We start from the raw sequence: 11,691 nt of genomic DNA, 5'->3' as shown, positions 1-11,691 counted from the left end.
ATATATTACAATAGCCTATGTGATACAAAATGTAAGTAATATGGTGGAAGTTCAAACAAAGGTTAGCAGTTACAGGAGGCAAACTAAGACCTTTCTCAAGCCATAGGTCAGGCCTTAAGAAAAGTTTCAGGTTGCTTGAAACTGTTCCTTGCTGTGATCCTTGTAACCTCAACCATATAAATGCTATATGTTATAGATGCATACATATTTTATGTATAGCAGGGATCCCAACCTGAAAAAGGTAATTTCAGGGAGGTTCCTCTGTCCCCCACCCCCTGTCTGCGATAGCCAAATAGCCAATAGAAGCCTAGCTGCTGCCTTCAGAATACCTTAATGCAGAAGTTCAGGTCCACCTCTGTTGAATGACAGCAGCAGTGGGTGGGTGCAACAGCTAGTCTTCTATTGACTGCAAATTGAAATAGCCAATAGAAACCTAGCTATTCATTCCTTTGCAGTTTTTTTTCTTTTTTGCTCTGACTGGCGGTGGGGCCCCGATGTCAGAAAAAACAAACAAACAGATAGCAGGGAAAGGTTTACTCTTCTAGATAGAGCAGAGTAAACCTTTCCAGGAGAAAATGTTTCTCTCTCCTGGGCGGCCGGGATGCCGCTATCTAATAGAGGGAGACTCCCGGAATGTCCGGGAGAGTTGGGATGTCTGGTAAAGTACCAAATAATTTATTTTTCATTGGGGTGGGTTATTTACATAAAATCATGAATCCAGCAGGAGAAGTTATCTTCACCTTTGAAAAACTCAATGGGATTTGATAAACTTATTGGTTGAAAAATAGAAGTAAATTAATTGGAGGTGCACACCAATGTCTCTTCATTGGTGGGTTTATTCTTGGTATTTCAGTCCACATAGTCTTACCTAGTGTGTGAGAACCCTATTGAGAGTGAAGCACACAAGATGTGTACGTTTGGCTGCGTGCAAAGGCATAAAGTGTGGCCTTGAGCAAAAGTATTTTTATTTTTTTTTTAATTTTGACAGCTTGCATCCATGAAGATTTACCTTAATATTTTTCCAGAAGAAAGAAGTCGTATTTGTGAGGATACAGGAAGTGGAAGGCCATTTTTTAGCCAGTTGATTTGTGGTGTTGGATCACCAGTTACAAAACATTCAATGTTTACTGATGTGTCCAAAACTGCTGTCATTTCCACTGGTTGTCCTTCATTATCATTGATTTTGGGAGGAACTGAGATAAAATAAGCACATGATGAATGAGATCAAGGAAAATACAAACATATAGTAAGCTTACATCTAAAAATTGTTCCTAGTTTTAACTGGACTTCCAGTAAAATACTGGCATTACAGCATGTGATTTTTATAAGTGTGAATAAAAGTGTAAATCATGGATTATTTGGGGTAAAGAAAAAATGGAGCTTCATGTAGAAAATAACAAAAACAAAAAAACAAAGGCTATCAATATAAAATACACTGCAAGATTCTTTTAGCAAACAAAGAGAGATCCTGCATTATCACATGCTCATACTAAAATTGAATTATGCCTAAACTGTGGGGGAGGAACAATGGTTTAAACATTTCATTATTATTATCTTCATTTTTGAAGTAGTAGTACAGCTATCTGCACCTGCCACAACACCACTAAGACAAGGGGAAAAAACTTAGCAGTAAGGGGTAGAGCAGCATTTAATTTTCACAATGAAGGCTGTCTCCCCTGAATGCCAAAGTGTAGAGGTGCAATGGTAGTCACCTGAATGAAGTGTTGTAGCACACTTCATTCATATATCAGTGTGTGCAGCAGCCTGTAGTTAAAGTCTGCATCAAAACTTTTGGCAGTTTAATGCACAAAGCTGCTAGTTATATGAACTATTGCAGCACCAGTATACATTTAGATGCATCCCATTGGAATTTAAAAAAGAAGACCTTTCTAATTAACTGAGGCTCCAATTCATATATAAAGGCATTATGGGGTGTGAGGGGCTGCCATGCTTAATGCAAAAAGCTGCATAGCCCTCTGTGGGGGGGAATAAAAGAGCAGGAATATAAAGTTTATGAGTAACCCTTTCTTCAACCTGTAGTCTGCAGCTATAATCACAGAACAGAAATATTATCTTCCTTTGTTGCAGATGGAAATGTAGAGGTGTTTGTTGATAATACATTTCAAAACGACTTTAACACTTTTTGACATAAACAAAATTACACTTTATGTAGTGTGCAATAAAGGAAAAAATGTGTTGTAAGTAGTATTTAATAGTTGGAAGATCTGTTGATCTACATACTAAAATTTCTGTACACATTTCAATTAATTATTGAGAAGCATACATACCATACACATTTAGGTGAAAGATTCGGTCATCTTCGCCTGCTAAATTGGTAGCTACGCATGTGTATTTTCCCATATCAACTCTTTGAACTTTCAAAATAGATAGCATTTCCCCATTTGTGGTTTCCCTTTAAAATTCAGAATAAAAATGTCTCATTAAATATACAGTAACTTATTTCTTGGTAATCACTGATGAGCAAGTATAACATTGAGGAGCTGGAGAATTTACACATGACAAATCATAAAGCAGAATTTATATACCCAGCTGTCACCCTGAGGATCTTTCTCACCTGCCTGAGAATTGTATAGCATGCTCTTGCACAGTTACTTGTAGGCTAACCCATATAAAATTTAATGATGAAAAAAAATCTTGTTTGTACACAAATGTCTGATGGTGAACTGATGGTGACTTAGGTCTTTGGATACATGTTTTGTAATCCTTTTTACACTTGAACCTCAACAACTGTTGTAAAAGGTCCTCCATGCTTCTGGTAAGCTCACTTAACTACTTCCCTTCCTTTTCCCACTGTTTAAAACATGTCTAGATGACAAAACTGAGCAATGAAATTACATTGTTTTGCTACCTTATTTCTCTGTTTTTTAAAATGTATTATTACAGGTATTTATATAGCGGCAACAATTAACGCAGCACTTTTACATAGCTGCTCTTTCACATCAGTCCCTGCCTTCAAGGAGCTTACAATCTCATATGCATACATACAGGGGACCAATTCAGACAGGAGCCCATTAACCTACCAGCATGTCTTTGGAGTGTGGGAGGCAAAGCAAGCACAGGGAGAACATGCAAACTTCTTGCAGATAGTGACTTGGCCAGGATCCGAACCAGGGACCCCCAGTACTACAAGGCAGAAGCGCTAACCACTATGCCACTGTCCTTAAGGTGGATTATTAAGGACCATGCCACACTGGTAATCATGTTGCTAGTAACAATTCACCACCAACATCTCTGTGCAGGGTTAAACAGGTCAGAAAAATACCCACCTGTTTAGATGTGTCACTTCAATGCTAGCTGGATGAGCTCGTTCAGGGGTGACCTACATTCTGCAGCATCACCATCAGCAAACGAGTGATGCCTTGCTCATCTGGACAGCAAGGGAAAGACACATAGAAGCAAACAATCCTATCACTCTTGCGTTATTCACAGCATCAGCACTGCTAGTTTGGCATCAAACTAAAAGATAATTAAAACCTTGAACACTAATGCTAGAAGTATTTAGTTATGTGTTGGATTATTTATAAATGGCTACAGCACTAAGCAAAATAGAAGCTTTTCCTATTTGCATTGTGTCTCTTTTACAGTGTAATATAAAATATTTGAGGAGGTGTATCTGTGGGTAAATTTTTGTGGCTTTTCTATTTTCTGATAACCTGTGAATTTTGCAGTAGTAGTTGTGATGTGCTTTAGTGTAGAACCATATTATAGAAAATTATGAGGATAAAGTAAGAATTGCAACCAATATACCATGGTACGTGGTTGACGAAATCTGACAAGGTTGGAGTTTTAATGATATTGTTAATAATAATGATAAAATCAAATAAAAATCAACATCACAAGCTTTACTATGCTGTTATTTAATTTAAAAAAACCTCACCTAATGTTAATGCGATCATTGGTGTTAATATGTTCACCATCCTTTGACCAAAGGATCACAGGTGTTGGAACTCCTCTGGTGTTGCACGTCAGCTGTATATCATCATCCGGCAGAGCACTAATCTCATTAGGTATTCCGGACCCAGTAATGCTAGGGGGAACTTCAAATATGTAGGATATGATTATACTGCATATAATCTAAATGGAATTATTTACATGCTGTGAAATAGTATGGAATTACTTGCCTTGAATAGCCAAGATGAACGTTTTGTGAGCACTGCCTTCTACGTTTGATGCAAGGCATGTGTAATTTCCACTGTCCGTCACTTGAGCCCTAGTTATCTTCATAATACTCCCGCCAGAAAGAAAGAGCATTTCCAATGAATCTGAATGATCTATATAATAATGACATTGTAAGTTTAGAAAAGCATGATTTCCTAACTTTCAGTTTACATTTTCTGCATACTATCCAGTAATACCAACTCAAAGTATCACATGTAATCGTGTGGAAGTTATGTTACTCTATGTTTTTGTAACTATTAGGTATTTATCTATGATGAAGTGCAATCGTAATCAAGTATATATCTGTTTATACAGTATTTGGTCAGTATATCTTTTAAAAGAAAACACATATTACAAATATCAATATTCAAAGTTACCAAGAAAAGCTTACAGTATAGGCATGTTTAAAACATATGGCGGGCATAACCAACAGTCTCTGAATGCACCTTGCACTTTTACCCACAGGTCATGAAACAGAACTTGACAAATGTAATTTTTAGCATACTATCTTTTTATTTGCCTCAATAGCCTTGAAAATAAAGATCCTCTAGGACACATGTGTCAATCTCAAGGCCCAGGGGCCGAATCCGGCCCACCAGGCCATTTCCTAGACTTCTACTTTCAGATTTAGGTATTAAGTAATTACTTAACCAGTGATAATCGACTGCAGAGGCAATTATGATAAAGATTAGATACATTTATATAGTCTTACAGATACCTTTGAGGGCAACCATAATGTTGATACAATGTTAATTAAATTGAGTTTGACACCCCTGCTCTAGGATAAGCAAACCTTGACATTTTGGCCAGTTTTAAAAATCAAGCTGTAACAGTAAATGGGCAGATGTATTACTGGTTTCAGTATGAAATATTAACCCATTCAAGATGTGTTTCCTGTTCACCCCAACCCTTCATGACTCCCTAACCCAATCTGCGTTATTTTTAGTGAAATCTTTGTGTTAACAAGGTTCACTCTCATTTCTACTTGGAAGTAGATCTCAAACATTTCTGACTTGAACATATGGGTTTTACCATTTTGAAGCCCTCATTTTATTTACATTAAATAATTTGCTGCTGCCTGGGCAACACTTTAGAAAAGCCTATCCTTACAGTCTGAGTATGTGAATTTTAAGAGATATCTATCATTGGAAAATTATGCAGACTGCCACTGCTGACGCCTTGCTGTAATGCAAATATGGCTTTAATACATTCTGTGTCACTGACCTGGAACCTGTAAAGTAATAGGTCATTTACTTTTTTTGATTAGCATTTGTTGTGTGCTTTTGTGTGCTTTTTCTGTCACTCAGAAAGTACTGTAGCCCCAAATAGCCAGGCTTTGTGGTGAATGCAAATCAACACTGTCCCAGACATTTTTTTTAGTGCCTGTCCGATAACATGCACATGCAATGCATATAACTAAAAGGATGAGAAAAGAAAAGGACTTCATTTTGCTAGCCTAAGCCAAGGTTCATGTGACATTTTCACAGATCCAGTAGAACTTATATGTGAAAACCCAGTACACCATTAGTACTTACTTATAGGACTGCCATCCTTAAGCCAGCTCAGTGTTGGGGTAGGTATGCCATAAGCACTGCATTGTAAGGCAACAGAGTTTTGGATGATTCCACTATGATACTCCTCTTGGGGACCTTGTATACTGGGAGGTACTGAAAAAAAGATGTATTCCAATAAAAATTCTAAGTGAATTCTACATGTCTTAAAAGTAACTATTACTTTTCAAATAGCACCACGAGATGGACACCCTGAAGGGCAGACTACAAAAATATGTCTTGCTGATTTATGCCATTAACAGAAGATATAAGTTTTTCTTCAGCCAAAAAAGCAATATAACAGTAGGCTGCATTCCGCCTGGTATGGAACACTCCAAAAATGTACATTAGGATACCTGTGCTATGACAAATATGTTGATAGCCCTCTTGCATAGATGCAACTCTCATGACTGCTATAGATACTGTAAATGGTAAATGATACCGCATGCTGAAGACTTCCTAAGAGCAATCCACTTAAAGAATAAGGCAATAAACCAATGCTGGTCACTGTGCAACAAAATCTGTGGTACCTAACCCCCTCTATTTTAATACACAGTAAACAAATAAAAACATATGTGTGTCCAAATTGGGTATAGGAAGTTTACCACATAATTATAAATGAACTTGGCAAAATTGTTACAGTGCAACAGCTTGCAGGTTTATCAACTTCCCTCTCCACCATCCCTAAACATCCACAAATGCTCTGCAAAACAAATTTAAAGTTGAATTCTAGGCAAGCTGCTAAATACACAGCTTTAATACACCAGTGTGAAATACAGGTGAAACTCGAATAATTAGAATATCGTGCAAAAGTTCATTTATTTCACTAATGCAACTTAAAAGGTGAAACTAATATATGAGATAGACTCATTACATGCAAGGCAAGATAGTTCAAGCCGTGATTTGTCATAATTGTGATGATTATGGCTTACAGCTCATGAAAACCCCAAATCCACAATCTCAGAAAATTAGAATATTACATGCAATCAATAAAACAAGGATTGTACATAGAACAATATTGGACCTCTGAAAAGTATAAGCATGCATATGTACTCAGTACTTGGTTTGGGCCCCTTTTTCAGCAATTACTGCCTCAATGCGGCGTGGCATGGAAGCTATCAGCCTGTGGCACTGCTGAGGTGTTATGGTAGACCAGGATGCTTCAATAGCGGCCTTCAGCTCTTCTGCATTGTTTTTTTTTAAGCCACTCCTGAACAACAAACAACGTCAGAAGTGTCTTACCTGGGCTAAAGAAAAACAGAACTGGTCTATTTTTCAGTGGTCCAAAGTCCTCTTTTCTGATCAGAGCAAATTTTGCATCTCATTTTTAAACCAAGGACCCAGAGTATGGAGGAAGAATGGAGAGGCACACACTGCAAGATGCTTGAAGTCCAGTGTGAAGTTTCCACAGTCTGTGTTGATTTGGGGAGCCATGTCATCTGCTGGTGTTGGTCCACTGTGCTTCATTAAGTCCAGGGTCAACGCAGCCGTCTACCAGGAGATTTTGGAGCACTTCATGCTTCCTTCCACAGACGAGCTCTATGGGGATGCTGACTTCATTTTCCAGCAGGACTTGGCACCTGCCCACACTGCCAAAAGCACCAAAACCTGGTTCAATGACCGTGGGATTACTGTGCTTGATTGGCCAGCAAACTCGCCTGACCTGAACCCCATAGAGAATCTATGGGGCATTGCCAAGAGAAAGATGAGAGACATGAGACCGAACAATGCAGAAGAGCTGAAGGCCGCTATTGAAGCATCCTGGTCTTCCATAACACCTCAGCAGTGCCACAGGCTGATAGCTTCCATGCCACGCCGCATTGAGGCAGTAATTGCTGCAAAAGGGGCCCAAACCAAGTACTGAGTACATATGCATGCTTATACTTTTCAGAGGTCCGATATTGTTCTATGTACAATCCTTGTTTTATTGATTGCATGTAATATTCTAATTTTCTGAGATTGTGGATTTGGGGTTTTCATGAGCTGTAAGCCATAATCATCACAATTATGACAAATCACGGCTTGAACTATCTTGCTTTGCATCTAATGAGTCTATCTCATATATTAGTTTCACCTTTTAAGTTGCATTAGTGAAATAAATGAACTTTTGCACGAAAAATATTATTTTTCATAATTGATTATGTTTCACTATTAATTTTCACTATTAACTAAGATTATTGGGTATCTTATAGATTTGTTATTATTTAGGTATAATAGGGTATCTAGCGCCGCACAATCGTCATTTATATTCTTGTGACCTTTTGGTCTGTTTTGTGGCAGCTTCATCACCCATATTAGCAGTTTATTATCTGTAAGCGCAGATCATTAGATTTAATAGTCATAAACATGCCCCTGCTGAGTGGACAGAGAAGGAGTAGCTGCACACGTATAAAACTCTATTTTTTGCTTTCTCCTTGTTAGTATTTTCCTTGTCAGCACACAAGCACTGCTACAGTGCTTCATTGGTCCTTACTGTTGGTTCTTCCATTCACAATGCAGATGGCTAATGGATTCAGGAACTTGCACTCATGCAAAAAACACATGTCCCATGCTGATTGGAGAGCTCTTGTTCTAGCAGGGGCCATGACAGTTCTCTGCAGAGAGACCACTGCTTCCATACACAGGGGAAAGTTCCACCTCCACAGCATGCTGGCAGGGGCAGACTTTTCTACTCATGAGGCGGCTTTCTGAAGAAAACAAACTGTAACAAATTTTGTTTTGATGTACTTGAAATGTATTTTGCTTATTTAAACAGAAGGTTCAGGTGGTGATGTTACAAACATCATCAATACCCCACCCACCTCCCTCATTGTGATGCATCATCACAAAAGTATTACCAACATTTATGGACAACTCCTAATTTAAAAGGTTTCTATTTATTTATGTATCCATGCGGCAAAACCAGTGTACTTCACGTAAATGATTAAGCAAAATGTATGCAGTGTCATTTCTCTACAACTTTTGTGCACACATAGGGTGATGACTGGGAATGAGAAATTACTATGATCTCTATTGTAACAAACTCCTCGGTTGTGTCAGTAAAAGACAAAATACTGTATACTGGGACTTCTTACAGTTTTTCAATAACTATAGGATCACTTGTGTTCTACCTTAGAAGTGCTACAAAATGAGTTAGTGTAACAAAAATAGTTTATTAGAGGCACCAATATGTAGCTGGCCATACATAGGTAGATTTGTGTATGAATATTCAAAGAAAAACTCTTGTCAGAACATTCAATAGTGTATTCAGAGACTTGACAAATGTTTAAAATTTGATCTGATTTTAACATTCAATTTTGGAATTAATGGAATTTTCAAATGAAAACCACATTCACTGTTAGAATTTTGATCATTTAAGAAACATTTTCCATCACGCTCCTTCAAATTATTTTATCAATACAGTCAAAATCAATCATCAGTTTAACCCCATTAACTATTGGAAAGTCAAGCAAACATTACAAAAACTACTTTTATCTAACAAAATCTGACTGCTGTATGGCCAGCTTAGGTCAGAAAAGAGTTCTGTTTAGGAAGGATTATTTGTCAATGGGTATTTTTTATAATTTTCAAAATCATGATGAGGCAATTTACAGACACAGGCAATATAGTCCACATCTACATGCATTAGGGAAACAAAAGAATGAAAGCAAAAATGTGCAACTTCATATGCATTTGAGAAAAACGTGCTCTGTGAACTAAGCAACTTTTTACTTATAGTACAGTACTTACAAATCAATTCCGTAAAAAGGTAACTCTTGTGTATTTTCAGTGTTTTGAATGTTTACTGAATTGTTGTACAATGTGTTATGTCTGTGCATGCGTGTTTGCACCACATTTCTACTATTGCATAATAATATACACATTTTTAGATTAGAATAGCCACTAAAGGGAATATGTATTTCAGTAGAATCATTCAGCCTTGTTAAATAACTATTGTTTTGATCTTAGTCACAAAGAGAGAACATTGCTTTTGAGTGTAAAACTTAAATATGGCTGCCCCGGTATGTATACATGGTGTATATATAAAACCTTTGTTTTTAATCGGAGTAGCTGAAACCGTTTAGTTTTTTTTAATGTTGGCAATGCTTAAGGGCCCGTTCACACTATAGCAGTGACCTACACTATTCTGTACAAGAAAAACACAGGTCACCACTATGGCACATAGAAAACAATTGTTCACAAAAAGCTCCAATTTAGCAGACAGACTAGTGTAAATGGACCTTGAAAGTGTGCTGAGGTTCCTTTAGTATTGTTTTGTATATTTCTGCCCATGTGCACCTTTCCCTTTTTGCTGGTTTCTACAAATCAGAGCAGCTGCCATATTTGAATGTTTTCGATTTGGCGTAGACACACACTGGAAATCTATCTGCTTAGTAAAGGCGATGTCTGGGATTCTGGTGTGTTGCTGTACGTTTAAGGGGGATAGGGCTGCCTCCAGACGAGTCTGTGCTCTGTTTGTGCATTGCTGTATATGTTCCATAGTTATACAACTCAGATAGTTTACAGTTAGTCCCTGTTCACACCTAGGCATTTTGTAGCTGAAATGGCTAGCACTACAAAGCTCAAACAGAGGATTTCCATTGTTTTCAATGGCACCTGTTCACATCTAAGTGTCCTGTCACCTGTAGCAAAATGCCTGCCCTTGGAAAAAGTACATGAGCTACTTTTCTGCAGATATCAGCTTTTTGGGCCCAATAGGCTTCAATGGGAATGCCTGTAAACTGACAACACAGGTGTTTTCTAGTAATTTTGAAGCGTTTTGTCACGCATTTTCACTCAAAAGCCAGCCTTCCTCTTTGCAACACTGGTGAACAAAGTGGAGGACAGCACAAGCTGAAAATGAGTGACAAAACATTTTGAAAAACACTTTAAAAAAGTGATAAACACACATTGATGCATATAAAATGCTCAAAAACACTTAAAACAACCTTAAACGCTGATGCTTAGGGGGTGAATGAAACCTAAGGGATCCAAATTATCAGAGGTGCCCTAAAGCAGCAGTGTGGCTTCCACATGTATTTGCAAATATATGCAACTAAAAGCTCTGTTTTTAACCTGACTAGTTAAAAAAGATTAGTTTGTTTTGGGTATTTTTTCTATATTTTGTTTTGCTTGCTGTATATACACTCTGTATAAAAAGACTATAGTATCCCTTAATACATTCACCTACCATAAACATTCACCAAGAATTTCCTCTTGTCTTGTCCAGCAATATTGGTTGCTACACATTCATATTCTCCAGTATGGGATACCTGAAACACATATTTAAGAAGCTTTTTTTTAAAAAAAAAAAATAGAATTTTAACATACACAATGAAAAACTATATACCAAAGGTCCTGCATCTTTGAGAACATATTAAAAGTATGTCAAGCATTTCCATTCATACCAATGAATAAAACCCCCCTCTATACTGGCTGCTACTTAAAGATAACCTTAGGAATAAAACAGTAAAACCTAAAACTTTTTAACACACCTTAGGGGTCAATTTATAAAACAAAAGTGCAGGGTTCTTTGTCCTGCAAATCTCTATTGGTTTGTTTTGGGTGAATAATGCCAAAAATGTATATTCTTCATATATTGTTCCCAGTTTGATTGTAGTGTTGTAATAATGCATTTTGTCCACTAGGTGGATATTCCCAGTTTGAATGTAGTGTGTTATTGTAATAATGCATTATGGCCACTAGATGGAGCTGTGGAGCATAGGGGATGAGTATTTAAGAACAAGCAAATAAGTATTTAAGAAAACTATAATAAGAGCATTTGTTTTTTGCCAATATCCATTATTCGCCCAAACGTTCACAGAAATGTTCACCCAAATGTTCACAGAAATTCGCAGGGCAAAGGGTAGAAAAAGAGGGAGAATTGTTTATAAACAGGCACCTTAGTGTTCAGGTATAATAATTAAAGAACAGTAGTTCTATGTTAGAATCCTGAATTAAAACCTCATACCATACCCAGTAC

At 37.3% G+C, this 11,691-nt stretch overlaps 1 protein-coding gene across 1 annotated transcript in view; it reads right to left on the bottom strand.

Annotated features, from left to right (window-relative positions):
* The window catches only part of HMCN1 (hemicentin 1), a 225,361-nt gene that overhangs the window by 81,639 nt on the left and 132,031 nt on the right, over nucleotides 1-11,691 (bottom strand). Inside the window, exons 61-66 of the mRNA XM_018552966.1 lie at nucleotides 10,900-10,981; nucleotides 5,715-5,846; nucleotides 4,143-4,292; nucleotides 3,899-4,058; nucleotides 2,289-2,413; nucleotides 1,010-1,193 (exon numbers count right to left, since the gene is read on the bottom strand). Coding sequence (XP_018408468.1) covers nucleotides 1,010-1,193; nucleotides 2,289-2,413; nucleotides 3,899-4,058; nucleotides 4,143-4,292; nucleotides 5,715-5,846; nucleotides 10,900-10,981 — 833 coding nt within the window. The remainder of the gene's footprint in view (nucleotides 1-1,009; nucleotides 1,194-2,288; nucleotides 2,414-3,898; nucleotides 4,059-4,142; nucleotides 4,293-5,714; nucleotides 5,847-10,899; nucleotides 10,982-11,691) is intronic.

This window comes from Nanorana parkeri, unplaced genomic scaffold (genome assembly GCF_000935625.1).
Source record: "Nanorana parkeri isolate BGI_ZX_2015 unplaced genomic scaffold, ASM93562v1 scaffold103, whole genome shotgun sequence".
In the NCBI taxonomy this organism is placed as follows: domain Eukaryota; kingdom Metazoa; phylum Chordata; class Amphibia; order Anura; family Dicroglossidae; genus Nanorana; species Nanorana parkeri.
This window is presented reverse-complemented; position numbering and strand designations above follow the sequence as displayed.